At 34.0% G+C, this 20,944-nt stretch overlaps 1 protein-coding gene across 1 annotated transcript; it reads right to left on the bottom strand.

Moving 5' to 3' along the window:
• Window positions 1-909: 909 nt before the first annotated feature.
• LOC132547603 (coronin-1B-like) lies at window positions 910-20,394 on the bottom strand (the record flags this gene model as incomplete). The annotated part of the gene is made up of 9 exons (XM_060211387.1): window positions 910-5,589; window positions 12,267-12,596; window positions 13,100-13,201; window positions 15,029-15,089; window positions 16,019-16,164; window positions 17,190-17,288; window positions 17,899-18,015; window positions 19,661-19,836; window positions 20,142-20,394. Coding segments are annotated over 9 exons (1,413 nt in total), but the record flags the coding sequence as incomplete, so codon positions are not given.
• Window positions 20,395-20,944: the final 550 nt, after the last annotated feature.

Below are 20,944 nucleotides of genomic sequence, written 5' to 3'. Positions count from 1 at the left end.
GGACATTACTAGCAAGAGGAACAATATAGTTTGACCTTAATTTTGTTCTTTAAAAGTTGAATCTTTTCCTTCCTGCTGTTTTTTTTTTTCTCTCTTTCTGTCCTTTGAAGGCAGTGATAATGATCCTTTACTGTCCAAAAATCAAAATTATAAAGGGCACACAGGCTAAAGACCAGGCAGAACCAACATATATTTGGGAAAGGTGCAGGAACTTCTCTAGAAATAGTGATAAACTGTGATAGTCAATACCAAGATGGCGCCTAACCACCATCTTGTTTTTGCGATCAGTCCCCAAATATTCATAAACAGGGACAACTGTGAACCCAGAAATAGCAATGACAAACTGTCGAATGCCAAGATATTTGTCTAATCGGTCCAAAAATGGAAAAATGTACATGTTTTACTATGAACTGATTTAAGGTAAACCGATATGTTTAAAATGTGATAATGATCCAAAGGAAAACACTTTTCCAGAAATAGCCATAACAAACTTCGAAATCCAAAATCAAGATGGCTGTCTATTGACTATTTTTCCCACTCAGTTTAGAAATAGTCTACACGCCAAGGGACCAAGGCAAACCTACATACCAAATCAGAGAATGATACGTCAAACGCTTCTCCAGGAATACCAATAACCACGGTTCTTTTAGGATAGATGACGGACAATTTGAATAGCCTATCTACAAATATTTTCTAATTCGTCACTCAACATTATTTGTTATTCAAATAAATGACAAAAGATGTTTTGTCAAGCTGAGCATAAAACCAAACGGAGAAGAAAACATAAAGACTGATATTAAGTCAACCCCCATGAGGAGCAATCCTACCAGTGGGTTTGTGGGATTCCTTTGATTCATTGTTGATGTTAGAATAAGTCCTTACGGTAAAGAAGTAACACAAGAACACTCATCCAGTTGGTTGTATTTTAATGTTGAAAGAGCATTTAAGACATTTAGAGAGACATATGCATTGTACATATTATAATCAGTCTACAAATCGATATTTTGTAATTATTACTCTTAACATATATACCTGAACCTTGACACTAATTAGGCTTAAGTGCAGGTTATCTGTGTTATACAGATAGAAAGCCATTCTCAAATTTCAGTATTTATTTTCAAGCTGTAATATCAACATAAATCTGATGATTGGGAGGCCTTCACTCCATTAAGGTGTATAAACAAAAATTACGGAACAAAAGAAAGTTTGACTGTCAGAAGAATTAAATATGATGCCAAGATAATTTTTTTGTAGGTTTTGTGAATGTAAATCTAAAAGCAAAATTTCACAACAAAATTCAGGTATTTTCACTGAGAGAGAAAGCTTCGAAGACGGTCAAATCTTCAGAGAAAATCACGCTAAATATGTTAATAGTGCAGCAGTTTATTTATGCAGAGTTTTCCACCTGGATTTTTTTTTCTTGAAGCTTAAAAATCTTAACAACATGTACATATTTCAGTAGTATTGGACTATTTTTTCTCAACACTTTACATTATTTTGATCAGCATTTTAACAAAATCGTTATTTACATATAGGTTAATTGCTTAGGTGCGATGGAAGTGCATGTTTTTGTCAACAGATATATACGCACTTTAGTATAAGATCATGTCACCTGAAAAATTTATATAAAAAAAATCAACTTCAATAACAACTATAACAAATTGTATCCATTCATCACTAATTAAATCCATTAATTTCATTCGCATGCTCAGAAATTCATAGCAATACTGATATTACTATAGAAATGACTGAAATTCTTATAATTTAAGCATAAAGTAGCCAAACACAGAAACATTGCTGTAGGTTCCAGGTGCTTAACAGTGCCGCTAAAATATTGTGAAAAAATCAAAACAAAAGTCACATGGGAATATGAATAATTATTAGAATAATTTTAATTCTGCTCCTTCCGTGAAGACAAGTCTTTGATTTTTCTAAGATGATGACTTCAGCTTGGTTTTGTTTCTAATGTGAAGTTTCAATGATACCCATACTACTACATGTGTCCAGCCAGATCCTCTAACAAAACAAACAAATCACACATCTCTCAATAATAAAGACTCCAGCCTTATAATAAACACAAAAAAACATGCCTGGTAGATATTTAAGGGCACTTAACTCACATTTCCTCTCAGCACCAAGTTTAATCGTTCTTACGTGGAATGCTCTCTATCAACAAACACTGCTTTAAGCCTTTTATGTACAGTCGAGAAGCTACAAGTACATCTCATTTTTAACTTATTCCAGAATTTATGTTACTAAAATGTGGAATGATATCCTCTTTCGTATTCAAATTTTAAAAGACAGGATTAAACAATGATGCCAATTTTTTTCCTCAATTTTGTTTTTTTTTTTTTAAAACATAAATATCAAAAGTTTTTTTTTTCAGATAAACTGAAAGTACTTTTCACTAATGAGCAACATATAACACTACAAAATTTAGGGACATATGCAAAACTGTACTACAAGAATAAGTTAAATACATATAACTTTATAAAATTTCTGGAAACAATTTTGAAATTAGACAAGTACTTGTGTGATATTTTCACTACGTAGCAGCTACAAATGTATAATGATAAAAATATAACATTAAACAAATTTAGGTAGATAAATATACAAGCTATCAATATACAAATATACATATTAGCTCATGGAAAGAAATGTACACATAGCAAAAGTGTCAACATCATCAGCATATTTTATAACTAAATATTCTTATAAGATTACACGACATAGGTATACCCTTGTAGATGATTTGAGTGTTATGTGATTTAGCAGCCAAGAATGGGTCAAGTGTAACTTCTGCACAGGTCAAATACAAATATGTACAGGCCAAGTACTTGTGTGCAAAGGTAGGATATTACCAGAACATTACAGAAACTGCCAGGGCCGGTTCAGATTGTGTTCAAGGGAGCGAAAAATTTGTCTTTACAATACAATGCATTTATAGAACTGAAAATTTTCTTTGCACATTTGGCTAAATTCTCAAATTTCTTAAATTTATAGATCTTATCTAATTCTGAACCGAACATCAAATACTGAAAACCTTGCTTGGCATAAGTTCATGTTGAGGAAATATCATCACTGTTCTCTACTGAACCCATAGTATTGTATGATAAGCTGTTCTAGTAATAATGTATAATAAACAGACCTTTCTAGTATCCATGTATAATAGACAGCTTATTCTTGTATCAATGTATCATAGACTTGCTATTCTAGTATTAGTGAATAATAGACAGGTTATTTTAGTATCCATGTATCATAAACAGGCTTCCATTATCCATGTATAACAGACCACCTATTCAAGGAAACAATGTAAAATAGATTACCTGTTCTAGTATCCATGTATCACTAACTAGCTATTCTAGTATCCATGTATCATTGACTAGCTAGTATTCAGGAATAATAGACAAGATTATTCTAGTATCCACATACAATAGAAAGGTTATTATATTATTTATGTATAATAGAATCACTATCTTAGTAATCATTCATTTTGTAACAGATTTTCGCGTTGGTATGTGACAGAATAGTAATTCAGTACGTGTAATAAACTGACCATTTGCTATGTAGTGCCTACATTTGATTGAAGGACAGTGCATGTTACCATCAGCTACATGTTTTTGTTTATATATCCCTGAACTTCTCCACTTATAAGCACGTTAAAAATATAACAGCCAACAAAAAAAAAGCGGCAATATTCCAAAACAAACTCGGAAAGTTACTGCATAAAAAATACAATTCAGCAAAATTGTTTCATATACAAAACATCAAGCAAATGAAATTGTATAATGAAATACATATGCATTATAAAAGTCAAAAGGGAGGGGAGGGGATAGCGTTATTATTAAGGAAGTCAATAGTTTGATAACATGTAACCTCTCCTATAATACCAGAGGTTTTAATCCCTATATACACATAAACTATTGATTTTTTTATCAGTCTTTATTTATAAGATCAGTTAAATGTATAAACTCTCTTTGTCCCAATATATTCATATCATGTCCATTATTGAATACAATAGTTTTGTTGTATACATGAGTTCTTAATGCTATTTCTGTAAAAAAATTACTAACAAATATTTGACACCTAAGGCTGCACAAATTGTACCTAACATTCAGAGAACATCTCATCAAGGTATGGTAACACTAATATAAAGGCAAAATGCTGATCTCTAGGAATATAAGACAATCTACCATGTTATAATCTGGATTTCAGCAGCAAAATTTCACGACTTTTTTTTCTCCTCAGAAAATGAAAACAAAATTATTTCGCTCCTAACAACTATACTAATGTGTGGGCACGTTAAACCCTTCGGATTGGATGTGAAATTGTTCAATATTTCCTTGGTCTTCAATTGTTGCCATTTCTAGGATAACTGGACAGAATTTACCTTGTTGGGTCAGGATAAAGGTTATAAAGGTTAAAACACAATAGGCTAAACTCTGCTGGAGTGTTTAATGTGTTTAACTTACTGGGAGGAGGAAAATCACACTTTAAACTTTCCCTTCTTCAAGAAATCATTAAAATTTCTTTCCTCAATCTTGACATATATATTGAAATGGTCCCTCCTGTTTTAACATCCAGCATATCACAACTTGCTTCAATTCAAACACTTTAGCTTTAAAATACAATGTGCTTTAATTATATTTTCTAGCAATATGTACTAGATTTTGTAATAACATTTGACATAAAAATGAAAAATTCTTTCTTAAGACCAACATTCCTGAAACGACAATTTGATGCTCAGCTGGTTAAGGAAATCATTTTCAAAATCAACAATAGTAAAAGCTAGATATCTGCTGCACATGATAAGCATACTGTGAACATTAGCCTTTAAGCCACCAGAACATTTACAAAGGAGTATCATTATACATAAATTTTACATTACCAACACACCAATAACCAATAGTTAGTGCTATCCAATTAATGTCAATATCTCCATTCATATTAACATCATTTTGTATTACTTAAGATTTAGGCTGACAACTATGATGTGTGATGCCATGCATCTACTGTTTCTCATATTTATCCAATCTATAATGTCATTACCTAATTGAAACTTTGTGAAAACAGGAGCACAGTACAAAAATTAATTTATACACTATGTTACAATGATGTGATAGACCTTGTTGAATATTTTTTCTCTACACTTACAAATACTGTACATATTTCCTCAGTGAAAACAATACAAATGAAGAAAACTTGGTAAGTTACAGCTGTATTATAGAATAACACTTTGATCGACATGCTACCTTTAACAGTGATGTGTTATTTATCCTTGCATATTTTTGTCCTTTTCATTGCCGTACATTTGTGCAGTAGGCATTACCTGGAGAGGTGGTGATAATTGTACCTAGCACTCCAACCACTTATAACACTGATAGGTCTTTATTGCAAAATAACACCAGATATATATGTTGTAACCAGTACCACTGGGTGTCTGTATGTACAGTAACCACGTTAATTTTCCTTCTCTTGTGAAGCTGCCTCTAGGGCTGCCACCCTCTTCAGTAATTCACTAATTAGACCCTCTTGTGCCTCCACTTTATCCTGGAGAGTTGTCACCAGTCCCAGTAGTTTTGAATTGTCCTGCAAAAAAAAAATCATACAGGTTTCTTAGCAAAACCGATTATACCTCATTTTCCAACACACATTACTTCATATTTCCTGTGTCATATTTGGCACTTTGTATTATTTATAATTTTTTTATATAAGTTTGATGCAGAACACAATTTAAAATTTAAAATCATATGATTGGATGAAAAATATCTTCTCATCATTTTGTTGCTGATGAAATACAGTAAGTTCTTTTACAAAATCATTACCTTCCTTTTTGCTGTCATTTAAAAATTGCATAATTAAATAACTTTCTTACAAAAAAAAAAAAAAAATATTGTTTTAATTTTTAGAAAGTGTAATAATGCTAATTCATTGCTTGTGTTTCTATATATTAGTAACTACACATCATTCCCCAACATGTCCCATAACCTTTGTGCTTTATCTACGTGTCTACAACACTGGCAGCTTGGCTGTACACAATGGCAAAGTAGGAAATTTCAACAATAGCAAATATCACAAAGCACTGTAAAATACAATCACAGATAGAACTTAATCACGCTCTTGTCAATCAATTAGTTCTTGGCCCTGAATAACTGTTTTCAGTATTAGTCTGTTAAAAAACAACATGATAAATAAAAACAACCAAAATATATGCAGGTACTAAGCACATATCATAGGCACATATCTTCTTACAACCTGCTGTACTGTCATCAATTCAGCTTGAGAATGAAATACATTCTTTTAAGTAAAAATAATAGATTTCATACTAAAAAAATCTCTAGTTGAGAACCACAATTTTGAACTGGAGCTTGCCCTATTTACTGAAATAAATTTGAGACTCCTGTTCAAAACTGGAGAACGAACAGGTAAGCCATACCACATTTTATCTGACCTTTGAATATATCATTTGGACAATAACTGTTGTGTTCTTACACTTTATATATAATACTTACTTTTAGACACTTACACAAAGTTACTGACAACTTAAAATGAAATTATCTTAGGCAGGGAAATTACTACATGAAATTATCACAAGATCTTCATTCCAATCTTTCTTTTCTCTTTTCTTCATGAATGATAAACAGAACATGGCTCCTGTGATAAGGTATAATTTACAACACACATAAAGAGACCTGGGATATAACCGTCAACAACAGCAACTACAGGGTCCACAAGAACATCTACATTTATCAACAGAATCGCTTTCAACATTTCTTCTGATCTATGGGCACTGCTTACCTAAAATTAAACATCTTAATATAATGTCCTGTATTTTACTTGCAGTAAGCCTTTGCCTGGTAACAAGCCCATTCACACATATAGCTATACAGAAGAAAAAACAATAAATTCCATTTCATTGTCATGCCATACAAGTTAATATTCAGGCTCACTCGCCTATTTGTCTTGTAATAAATCCAACTCTGATTTAAGGCAGAATTAATATGCTAGTACCGTGGGATTTCTATAATATGTCAAATCCTGACTTTAAATCAAACTTATGATTTGGCCCCCTGGGATTATTATCCTGTATTTAGTCCATCTCCGCATTCATCAGCTGGTTATCTGGGCTTATTGTCCTGTAATAAGTCCAGCATTGATGTGTTGGCCATCTGAACTTATTGCCTTGGAATAAATTTGATCAAGACAATTAGTCAGAATCAATGTATTGGTACTATGAGCTTATTGCACTGTAATCAGTTCACCTCTGACTTGGTCAGCATTGGTATGTTGCCCCTGGGCTTATTGTCCTCTAATAAGTCCACCCCTGAATTTGGATCAGAGTTAATGTGCTGGCTGCCTAGGCTTATTGCAGATAGATAATAAAGCCATTAAACACAAATTTTATTAATGCATTAGTAACTAAAACTAGTTTCTAGACCAATCCATCTAGACTACCAATCACAGATACAGTCCACCAATTTTCTGTAAAAAAAAATTTAATCCATTCCAGTCTTAAACAGTTACCAAGAATGATACATGTGTAAAACATGCTACTACCATACAGAGTTTTTCAAAAATCAAAATTTTAAACATGAACTCAGTAGTTTCCGAACTTTCAAACAAAATAACACAGCATAATGCATGAATTTTTCATGGGATAATTCTAAAATGCTTGAATGTATACTAACGTGAGGATGACTATCTCAGGAAATAGATTCATTGACAACTGTACTGCATTTCATGTTTATCTTTACAGTAACCTTCAGGTATTATGATTTTAAGAATAATTTTTTAACTTTAAATTACAAATGAAGAGAAAAGTAAAGTGATGAAAAAAAACCCTGCCTCATTCTTCTACATTCATGGCTAATGAACTGTCCGACACATGTGTTCAGTGTATATGTAACAACCTAAGTAGCAAATCTATCTAGCTGTGTCTTCACTTTGACATACAAAGATAAGAAGACTGTTGTGAGATCATTTAATTATGGCCTGCAGAATGATAAACACAAAATTACTATTCAATAATGTTGTATTGTGTAAACTTTCATAGGTTTATTTATAAATTGTAATTGCCATTTTTTTAAACATAAATGTTTATGTAATTTAGATACAAAGCGTTGGAATCAATTATAAATAAATGAGGTCTAAAGAACTCAATATTCCTCTTACTTTTCTACTGTTTTAAAAATTTTATTGATCCAAGAGAGCTCAAGATCTACTATAGAACATGGAGACAAAGACTTAATTATCCTTAATTGAATTTTAACAGGTTAACATAAATGTAGTATATGAATGATTAAAATCTTTTTGATAAAGAATGAAAAAAAATTTAATGTACTGAAACACAACACTATCAATAAATAAGATTCCTGATGTTACATATTGCAGAAATTTGTGGGATTACTGTTTTAATCGATATGGCGTTGAACTCTTCTAATATCAGAAAAACAAAAATTCAATATCAATGCATTATTTTGATTGGCACTATCACTTTATATCACACAAACAAATTACATATAATTACACCTTTGCAGTTTAACAAAAATGAAAAAAATTGTACACCAAATGTTGGAGAAATGAAGACGCCGACCTTGTTCTATTCACCACAGTAATCTCTAAGCCACTAATGAAGTTTCGGTATGAGTTATCGATTTTGAGGAAACATTTTGGCATCCTTGCTAACATGCCTAAAATCAGTGTATCAAAAATTGGGGGGAAAAAAGGAAATGCTGTAAATAGAAATTCAAATTTGTGTACATTTAAGAAAAATGGTGCAAGATCTACCCAGCAAACGAACAAAGGGCAGATTTAGTAACAACTTCCAAAACTGAAACGAAGGTTCTGTCTGAAGCTCGAGCAACAAAAGTAAACTATGAAACAGAGTTAATCCAGTCACCAAAAAGTTTCACCAAGCTAAGAACAAAGTTGTGGATTAGTGGAGCGTGCAAAAACACCAACCTACATATTAGGAATATATTGCACTAAACAAACAGAACACAGGAAGATACATATACATATATATACGTTTTAGCATTTTTCTCCATTTTCTTCATCCGATGACAAAGCCTCGTATTGTGATACTCTTTCCTCTAAGGTTTTAATTCGCCTTTCATGTGCTTTTACAATAAGTTTGAGTTTCCTGATATCGTCGATCATGGCCTGTGGATCAAAACCCTGGATCACAAGAAAAATGAGGAACAAATATAAGGTGAAATGATAAGGTGAGGTCTGAAATCACAATAGTCAAATTTAACGTGAGCTGGAAAATCAGACTGTCCTTTTGTACTAGAGTGGAAAACTTAGTTGAACAAACCCAATACAACATCAATGTAGTTCAATCATGCAGTCTGTGAGTTATCTCCCCTTAAATATTACATCAGGAAAGGTGTCAAATATTTTCAGGGAAGTTGATGTTAGTTATATATATATTGTACACAATCATGTATAAATATCTAAAAAAAAATTGCCAGTACAATCAATATTTCACATCATTTACTACAACTACAATAGTTTCTTGGGTAAAATATTTCAAACTCTTGCTAATCTCTTTCACTGATGTAAATTAAAACTGCATAAAAATTATATTATATGTCCATTTCAATTACCCAACATTATAAATACAAATGTATTTTGTTTCGGGATTTCCGTTGAGATGACTCAGCAATTGAGAAACTATGTAAAAATTACTTCATTATGCTTTTTAATCTATTATGTATTGTAATTTAGTTCAATAAAAACTGATAGATTTGAAATATTTCATTAAACATGAAAGCAAAGATTATTCAGTATGAAATTTTCTGCATGTGATGAATGAAAACCTTCTAATTAGGAGCTTGATATCAGGTAGGCTTGGTGTTCAATAATTAATTGAAGCCTTTTGAGAGATTCATGGCTTTCTGTAACAGCAGCTGTGTTTAGGTGCCATCAGTAAAACAACAATGATATAGCTAGAACAAAAATGTGAAAGTGTCGCTAGTTGTCTGGGTGATAAATGTAGCTAGTTGTCTGGGTGATAAATTAGCTAGTTGTCTGGGTGATAAATTAGCTAGTTGTCTGGGTGATAAATGTAGCTAGTTGTCTGGGTGATAACTGTAGCTAGTTGTCTGTACAATAACTGTAGCTAGTTATCTGGGTGATAAATGTAGCTAGATGTCTGTACAATAACTGTAGCTAGTTGTCTGGGTGATAAATTTAGCTAGTTGTCTGGACAATAACTGTAGCTAGTTGTCTGGGTGATAACTGTAGCTAGTTGTCTGGGTGATAAATTAGCTAGTTATCTGGGTGATAACTGTAGCTAGTTGTATAGGCGATAAATGAAGCTAGTTGTCTGGGTGATAAATTTAGCTAGTTGTCTGGACAATAACTGTAGCTAGTTGTCTGGGCGATAAAAGTAGCTTATTGTCTGGGTGATAAATGTAGCTAGTTGTCTGTCTGATAACTGTAGATAGTTGTCTGGGTGTTAAATGCAGTTAGATGTCTTGATCCTAACTGTAGCTAGTTGCCTGGGCGATTCTTGGCTGTAGAAAGTGTTTTGTGCAGTATTAAGCAGAAGTAATGGGCATACAACGGCATCACAAGCAAATTACTGTTAGTTGTTTGGTATTCTGGGTTATAAATATTGTTTTTATTTGGTAGGTTAACACTGTTGACATGCAATATACATTATAGACTACTATAACTGATTATTTCGGACATGAAGGACTTGGTTTCTTGAACATATGCACCAATATCATAATAACTTATTGTGTGATATCTGTTATTCTGTTGTGTAATTATAGTCAGGTCATGTTTGCATAATGTTATCAACAGTATAGTGTTGAGTATCACGATATGTATCATGATACATGAGAAACAGACAATGTTATTTAGGCATGTCTTCCATTGGTCCTGGGAAGAAACTGTGTTCATACATCAAAGTAAAGTATGACATTGCATTGATATGACTGCTAGAAATTCAATAATTAAATTGTTACACCACTAGTGACAAAGTCTTTTATTGAATGACAGCAGTTTTGTCCTTGTCATGAATGATTGGCTGATTCAAGAGATTCTCATCCTGCTCAAACATTTCAGAAATCCAAAATTAGATTTACAGGATAATACAACAATCCAATAACACTATTACTAGTTCTTACGCAAATATAGTAAAAAGGGACTTCTCTCTGAATTTCTTTGTTGAATGACAGACTACAGACATCCTCTAAAATTTATCATTTAATGGAATGGTCTAGTGCACCATCAGCTTTTGAAATATATATAAAGAAAAAAAATATGAGACTGTCCAGACAGTTTAAATTCATACTGTATTTGTTTTATGAAATACTTTTCAACCTTTTCTTTTTTTTCTGACTATCGTTAAGTCTTCTTTCTATCTACTCTAACCAACAACAGGAAATCAGCATTTTGTTAAGATGAAACATTTCGGGATTTTTTCGAAAAATAAAAATTATTGGGCTGTTCTCCATCATATACAATGATTTAACAACCCTTGAAAACAATGTTTCTCACTGGTCTTTTCCCTTTGGGATATGTCACATTCTCAGGATGAAAAATCATTGTATTAACCTGAAAATGGGTCAATAATTGCATTATAACCATGATTTTCACCATCAAATGTGTAAAAAGTATTTTGTTCTCATTATAAGTGATAAGACTGGAGCTACTGTATGTCATAAAAGGAAGGAGTCTGCCATCCTTTTTTTCCTGTTGAAAGTAGTTGCATATAAAATCTTATTTAAGAACCTTTTCAGAGAAAACTGAGTTGAATGTAGGGATGACTGGACAACTTTTGTTGGAAGATATCAGCAAACTTAAATACAAAATATGCTGCCTTCAGAACAGTTGCTTGTATCTTTCAATGGATGTTGCCCAGTGATCTCTACCTTCAACCTTGTTGACTTTTTGAACTGGACTACTTTAACCATGGAAACATTCGACCAGATGTTGGACCTCTTTTTCCTTGTATTTTTATTAAAGAAAAGTCAATATCAGGAATGTGACTTGAAGCAAGATAGAATCTAAGTACAAGGTAATGTTTAAAGAATATGAGAGTTGTTCCTTGTTGATGGAACAGTCACAGATCACATGAATGTGTCAAATGTTGGGTGTAGCAGTGTCACTTTTTATTCTGACACCAGTCTTGTCACACTATAAAAAAGACAGATTAGATAGGGATATTAATGGACCAAGATCCTCAATGTTTCAGGATAGCAAAACTGCCATTTACATGTCACAGAGTTCATGAACTTATTTGATATACTTACATCTGGAAGAGAAACTGCAGGTGCTGCATTTTCAGAGACTGCAGGTTTGGTTTCTGGTTTTGGTTTTGGAGCAGTATAGGCTGGTTCAGCTTTCACAGGTGCTGGGGTTGGTTCTGGAGTCTTGGTAACAACTGGAGCCTTGGTAGCAACTGGAGCTGGGGCTGGAGCTGGAGCTGGAGCCGGAGTTGGAGCTGGGGCAGGAGCAGGTGCTGACTCTGCCTTCTGAGGCGTTGCCGAATTCAGGTTGTCCAAGATGTTAGCCTTTCGTATAGGCTTGGCACTACTCTGCTTGGTGCCTTCCATAGCCATAAACTTATCTCTCAAACTGAGCTGTAAATAAAATTCTGGAAATTGATTACCTAGTAAAACATTCACATGTCAGACATCTAAAAATTTACAATTTTGATTTTTTTCTTGGTTTTCTTGGTTTCTAAAATGCTTTGGCAAATCACTTATTGCATTCATTACAATGTACATATCAGTAATACTCTCAAGGTTAGGGCATAACAGTATTTTGAAACAGTTGAAAATATATTCTGCTATATTTGTGTTTCACTGAAACTTCAATAACCACTTAAAATATTTTTATAGCAAATAAAATTCTCTGTGGTTATACTTCATGAGGTCTGCAAAATACAGAGCCCACTGTGTGCTAGGCAATGTTAGAGAATGTAACCACCAGGGGCTATGCAATATGACCTATGTTACCCTTCAGGGCAGGAGAGTTACCATCCAAGAAAAGGCAATATAACAGAATGTTACCATCAGGGACAAGGCAATACAACAGGAAGTTTCCATTATTTGGCAATATAACAAATAAAACAGCATTTTACCATCAGGGGATCGGCATCCTTGCCATCGATCCATTCATCTGCTGTGAGACCTGCCTGGTCCTTGGCTGTGTCCGGGTAAATGTCATCTTGGAATAGGTCAGACTACAACAAAAAATTATCCAGCATTTCTCAAATGTGTAAAATAACTTTATAACAATGACCTTTCTATTCCTGACACTGGCTTTGACTTTGAACTGACAGTATGATATTCTGGAAATGGTATCTGCTGGGTTGGCCTCATGCTATACGTTTGTTATTTTCCAGGGGTTCTTTAGTACTTTTTTGATTTATACAATAAAAAAAATTCCTTGTTCCATAACTTCTTTGCAGAAAAAAACAATAATGAAAGATTATAGCCATCTCCTATCCTTTTTTAATATATAGGGATCTGAACTCAGTTTCTCACACACAAAACATGAATAAATCACAAATTTTAAAGTAAGCTTTTCCCATGAAACAATTTGTCACCACAGTAGTCAAAGGTTACAAGAGATCTAAGAGGGATCTTGGTGCCCACCAATGTTTTATCTTTATTTACTCTTTCAAAGCTGGATCTTTTCCCTTCTTTTCTTTTCTCTTCTCTGTTTTTGCTCTGAGTGATAAGAAATTTGAACATTCCCTTGACAGAAATAGCAATGATAATCTTTACCTGCCAAAGCCAAAATGGTCGCCTGGAAGCCATATTGTTTCTTCTGATCAGTCCAAAAAACAAACAGGCAAAATAAAGACCAATGGGAACATACGAATCAGATCTGAGAGATCAATTCAGTACTTCTTAAGAAATAGGGATAAATATCCTTATCAGGCGAAATCCTACATGACTGCTTTTAGACCATTTCTGATCAGTTTCAAACTAAGTCAGCCACAACAAGGGACCAAGAGGAACATGTACATGAACTTTGAGAAAAATCTATGCAGTAGCTCTCAAGAAATAGCGATAACAAACTTTCAATGTCAAAATCCAAGATGGTGGCTTGTAGACCCAAAATCAAATGGGCACAACTAAGGATCAAGAGTAATCTACATAGGAAATTTAAGAACAATCCATCAAGCAATTATTAAGAAATAGCAATAACAAACTTCCAAAGTCAAAATCCAAGATGGGTGCCTGTCAGCCATTTTATTTTTCAGACCAGATCAAATATCAAACTGACACAACAAGGGTCAAAGAGGAATCTACATATGAAATTAAAGAAAGATCCATCAAGTGCTTCTCAAGAAAAAGTGATAACAAACTTTCACAATCAATTTTTTTTCTGATCAGACCCAAAATGAATTATGCAAAACTAGGGACAAGGGGAACTAACATATGAAATTTGAGAGTGATCCAAGTAGTAGTGATAACAAACTTGCAAAGTCAAAATCAAAGATGGCTATCTGTCAGCCATTTTTGTTTTTCTGATCAATCCCAAAATGAAACAGGCACAACTAGAGACCAAGGGGAACTCATATGTGAAATTTGAGAGAGATGCATCAGGTACTTTTCAAGAAATAGCGATAACAAACTTGCAATGTCAAAATCCAAGATGGCCACCTGTCAGCCTTTTGGTTTTTTTCATCAGTCCCAAAATCTAACAATCACAACTAAGGACCAAAGAGATTTTACATATGAAATTTGAGAAAAGAGTCATCTCGTACTTTTTCAAAAAATAGCGATAACAAAAATTGTTTACAGACGGACAGATGATGGACGGATGACCATGGATGTAAGGCAATTTGAATAGCCCATCATCTGATAATAGCGGGCTCAAAATAGAGGTCATAGTGACGTATTTATGGTTAAAGACATGCAGAATTTCGTTCAAATGTTGTGTAATAACATGTCATGTATACTGCAATAATTGATTGCCAAGAAACTGAGATTTTAATAAAACGTTATTATGCTTTATGTACTTCTGGTTAGACAGATCCAGAGAGACATTTTCTTACCTTTCGGGGCACTGTGAATGGAATCACTTCACACAGGCCATTGTTGAGGATTTTGTAAATTCTGTAAAGTAAAATGACCATGTATATAAGGCCCATGATGTATGATGTAGAAGTCAGTGTATGTTGGGAAGTTGTCCATTTCACCACTCCAACAATTAATTAATTTTACAAACGCAATGATATCCCAACAAAAACAGCTATACAATTTCACTATTATATCACCTATGAATGACACCAATTGATTTTTATATTTTTTCCTATAAATCACTTATAATACTTCAGACATCTATCTATAAATAAAATTCACAAGAAAACAAGAGGCCCATGGGCCTTAACTGTCATCTGACCATAAAGATACATGAAAAAGGAAAAATAGGCTTAAAATAAATTGCTCAACTACTTTACAGCTTACATAGAAGACATTGTTGCTTCATCAAGATATTTTCGTCAAACTTGAAATGTTCTTTATACATGCACTACACAATTGCCATTACTGCGGATGTATTGCTTGTTAAAAAAACAGCTACAGGCCCAATTTCAAGACCCTTGGGCTTTCGGTTATTGAAAATGAATTTCTTCAGCATTTTAATACATTTGATACCTATGACCTAGACAGTGGGTCAATGTCATTCATATTAACAAAGTTGGTAGCCCTAGCATGTTACAGGCATAAAATCATCATCAGGACCATCTCAGAACCATTTCATTGAAGTTTGAGCTAAATCCCACTGATAGAACTTGAGAAGAAGTTTGGAATGTCAAAAGTTTACACGTGGTGGAAGGCAGACGGTGGATGGCGGAAGGCGCCCACTGACATCTGACGGCGCACGGTGGACAAAGACGGAAGAAGCACAAAGTATGGACCACTGTACCTAACTAATATAGACATCACACACATTCTCTGAGACTAATGGTTTGTTCTGTCTGATCTTTTCTGTCTGATATATTCCTTACCATCGACTATTACCCAAACATCACATATTTACTTACTTGGTTATTTCGCAGGCTTTCATGTCAACACCTCGCTTGTTCTGATATGCAAATCCTCTCTGAGCATCTTTAGACTGATACAGATTCAAGTAATGTGCATATGGGGTCTCATCTGTGATCTCATAGTACCTAATGATACTGTCTCCCTGTAATGTAAACCATTTACATTGCATTACATTGCTTATCAGTTGATTATCAGGCTATACCCAGGGCTCTCGATCTGCCAGATTTGGGGACAATATTCCCCAAGTTTTCCCAATTATATGGACACACCCCTATTTTCCCTAAATCTACGGGCCCTGGGCCCCTGGCCCTAGTCCCAAAATGGGGTGTGAGAGCCCTGATACCGGCCCATATTTTTTCCAACCAAGTTACAATTGATGGCATTGGTGTAAACAGAAGATGAAGAAAAACCAAGAGGCCCACAGGCCTGACTGGTCATCTGACCTACATAAAGACCTTTATCTGACAGAGGCCAAATAAGCCTAAAATAAATTGCTCAAGTTACATAGAAGACATTGTTGGTTCATAAAGACATTTTTTACCATTACTACAGACTTATTCCTGAAATTTTAAAACCTCTACTCATTTGACCCTAGAGATCTTGAACAGAGATCAAGGTCAATTATTTGAATAAATTTGCTTGTTTATGATAAGAATGGCTTTGTGTAACTTATAACAAATGATATTGGACTATGAGAGTTTGTCAGCATGCACAGGGCCTTTGCTTATATTTAATAGTACTGCCACCAATGGAAATATTGTTCAGTAAACCGTACGTAATGTCAGAATCTATATCTGTACTTAGACAATCCTTGAAGGCTCCCACATCAAACAATTCTATAAATGCTATTTTACATTTTACAAACACATCAATAATATCATAAAGGACTATCAGTTTATAGTTTATTTGCAAACTTATGTTAAATGTTTCAATGAAGATCTTAAAGTGCCTTCCATTGTCTGTTATATCAACAAACTTGGTTGACATAACAGTTACCATATTGTAAGAAACAGTGCAGTTTAACTTCAGGTGCAGTCTATATGTGTATCAATAAAAAAATTCTCTAAAAACCAATCCTGCGGCTTATAATCAGGTGCGGTTTATAGCCAGAATACACATTACTTGCAAGAAAGTTGACAGATTTACAAGGGCTCCAGTATCACTTACCTTTGCTGCCAGAAACAAGATGCTTAGATCCGAGTCATAATACGGGAAAAGGACTCCGTTGTTATTGTCAATCACTTCCGCAGCAAGATTTTTCAAGTTCTGAAATTTTTAATTTTTTTTTTAAAAACTGCATGTGATATTTTTGGTAACACAGTCTTATTTAGAACAAAAATGTACTTGAAACATATTAAATTTGTCATATGGACTACCTAGCAACATTTTCTCCCCAATCTACTGTATTTCAGTCAAGAACATTTGCCAACAATGTCACCAAGTTCCCTTGTATAAGGAGAATTGACAGCAGCCGCACAAGGTTGAAGTTAAGTCCTAATTTCACAACATTGTGGTCACCTATGTTTGGATATATAAACAAGAGGCCTAGCAGCCTTGACAGTCACCTGAGATCAGCAATATTGAATATGAAGGTTAAAGAGGAGTTGTTAAGGGTCATGAAACAGAAATTGTGACACTGAATATAGTAAGCCTTCATCAATACATGCATACCATCAAAACTTTCGTCCTATACTTATAACACATATAAAATCCTATACTGATAATTCTTATTAAGTTATTTCCAGTAAAAAATAACCAACATTATGCTCAAAACTGCTATTTTTCTATGAAAATTACTGTAATTTTTTAAAACACTTCCTCCCCTAGAAGAAATGAGATGGACTTGACAGTATGTGATACACATTGGTAAACATACCTTATCCCACACACAATACTGCCGCTCGCTCATGCGGGAAAATCCAGTTGTAAAGATTCTGCCATCTTTAAGGTACACTGCTTGTGCCGGTTTGCTGCTTTCATGAGTTTTCTCTTGCTGCAAAAATTAACGACAAGCATTAAAACAAAGAGATCTAGCGGCTTTGCCCATCACCTGAGATAATATCGAACATAAAAGTTAATTATAATTATCAAGTATCATGAAACAGATATTGTGACACTGAACAGAGTAAGCCAGTGTCAATACATGAATTCCATCTAATGAAATCTGAATCAATTTGACCCCTTTTGGCCAATCGTCAGCCCCTTTAGGGTCAGCCAGGATAAATATGGTATATCATCAAGCCATGATCCTTCATTGGAAATTGAACAAATTATTCTCAACAAGAGGCCCAAGGGCCTTATCAGTCACCTGAGTCACAATGGTTCTTGTAACATGTAATAAAAATGATTTTGATAAAAAAAGTAATATAATTTTAACTATATTTTACACATAATGCAAATGTAAATTGTGTATACATTAACCGCTGTCCCGAGGTAAGGCTTCTTACCAAGTTTGAATTAAATGAAATTTCACTCAAGATTTAAATTTTCATATATAAAATTTTCCATCCATAGAACAGCAGAACATTTCAGTCATTTTGACAAAATTTCAACACCCACCCATCAGCACAAGTCAAGAACAATATGTGGATCTCATCAAACAGTCAGCTTAAACTAAAAAAAATAAATTCTTACAAAGTTGGAGCTATTTCTGAAAAAGAATCAACAATTTATGCCCAAAAATATAATTTTCCTATACAAAATTTAGTCAATTTTACCCCTTTCCCAGGAGAAAATTTACAATTTGGTAAAGCATCTGAAGGCCTTTCCATCCAAGAACAGTTCTTTATTCCACCATCCTGGGACCTGAGTAAAAAGATTTTGAAGTTTCAATCAATTTGACCCTTTTTGGCCCTGCCCCTCAGGCCCTTGGGGCCTGGGGATCATATAACTTTGGTGCTCCTTAAGTCATGGAAGATTTTTATAAAATTTCATCAAATTCAGTGTTCCAGAAAAAGTTGAAAATGATAAAAGTTAATGACGCACGATGACGGACAAAACAGGATCACAATTGGTCACTCTGAGACTTTGCCTCAGATGAGCTAAAAATCTAGTTTTCCTATATAAACTATAGTAAACTTTACCCCCTCTCCATGGCGAAATGTCAGACCCTGGGGACCATGAAATACAAAATTTTGGTAAAGCACCTTAAGATGCTTCCATTCATGAGGAGTATTTGATTCTACTATGTCTTGGGTGTTCAGACACACGATGCCAGATGAAGGTGATGGCAATGGGTCATAATGAGACTTTGTCTCGGCTGATTTAATAAAGTAAGGCATACGTAAGTAGAGCATGAAGTAATCTAACTATTGAATGATAGATCTGAATATATATGCCAACATGAGTAACCAGCTGAAAACCAAACCAAAGATAATATAAATACTGTAAGTCCAGATTTTGTTACGATATGATAGACTTATATTTGAAAAATTCATCATCAAGATTAAAATCACCTTTTGCTACAAATGCAAAGAGTCAAACTTTAATCATTAAGACTCTTTTTCAACAATCTGGAGTAATCCATGAGGCCAAAACTGTAGTTTCAATGATACACAGTATATTAAGAGTATTCTAGGAATTATCATTTTAGATGTTCAGAACGAGTTATTAATAACTAGATGCGACCGTTTACTTACAGCGATAACTTTTCCTGTTCTAGCGTCAATTATCCTCGTCATCTTATCTTTACAAGTGGTCACAAATCTGCTTCCATTAAAGTTAAATGATGCTGAAAAGATGAGGTCAGGCACATCTATCTCTAAGAAGGCTTCTCCTTGTCCAGCGTTCCATAAGATAATTTTATTATCCGAACCTAAAACACAAAACATCTCAAATCACCTACTTTTTGGTCTAGAACGACTAATACTCTGCAGCTAAACATTTATAAAGAAAAGACCTGGATAGTGAGTGAAGAGTTGTGTGTCGCTAAAAATAAAATTTTCTGATATTATATATCAACTTTTGAAAAATAGGAAAAATAGATAACAAAGAGTCATGTTCAACATATGTATGACAATGTGACATTGCAGAGTGACAACACTATGAAAGTGCCCTGGAATAGCCACATCAAGCTTTGTACAGTATTCTAGGCTGTAAAACCTTTATAAACAAACGTACCTGCAGACAGTAGAACATTGGCAGCCACAGGATGCCACATGACAAGGCCCACTCGCCTCTGGTGATGCTTCAGGTCTACAACAGGCGTAGTCATATTTGTAGTCAGCCCACAATCAGGAATGTTCCAGATCATCACAGAGCAGTCATCACTTGCGCTGGCAATGAGGTTGTCATTATGTGGACACCAAGCAATGTCTAGCACAGCAAGCTGATGTCCAGTAACCTGCGGGGTGTCACGCTCCACACGACCAACCTGTTATCAAATTTCACATGTAAATTTACTTAATAACACATCGATTGACATGCTCTTTTATCACATAAATAAATATTATTGGTTTAAGACTATTGCCCGTTTCATAAATTTTGATTTCACACATGTGTAATATGACCAAGCAGATAAGTGATTGACTGAAAGTTCACATGGTCTCCATTGTGATGTCATAACTTCATACCATAACATATGCATTTTGAAATCATTAAAGAAAAGAATTACAAAATATGACTACAATTAATTTTGATTTTGCATCAGTCTAATAAAATTTTATTTACAAAAATAATTGCACAAGTATAAAGTTTTCTGTCATAAACTTGAGGTTTTTTAATGTAAAACCAATTTTCATGATGTAATACTTACCATAACTTTAGTATGCAAATACAGTACCTACACCCATCTTTGTATCCCAACAACAAAAGATTCAAAAGAAAAACAATCCCGCCCTCCCTACGATCCATGAGCCATCACGACAGGAACGCAGAGTGATCTCCCTTCCTCTAATAACCTTTATGGCGTAAACCCCACAGAG

The sequence above is a fragment of the Ylistrum balloti genome, unplaced genomic scaffold, assembly GCF_031769215.1.
Source record: "Ylistrum balloti isolate Yb309-2 unplaced genomic scaffold, AGI_CSIRO_Ybal_v1 Utg369964, whole genome shotgun sequence".
In the NCBI taxonomy this organism is placed as follows: domain Eukaryota; kingdom Metazoa; phylum Mollusca; class Bivalvia; order Pectinida; family Pectinidae; genus Ylistrum; species Ylistrum balloti.
The sequence above is the reverse complement of the archived record's forward strand: the minus strand, read 5'-3'. Positions and strand labels throughout refer to the sequence as shown.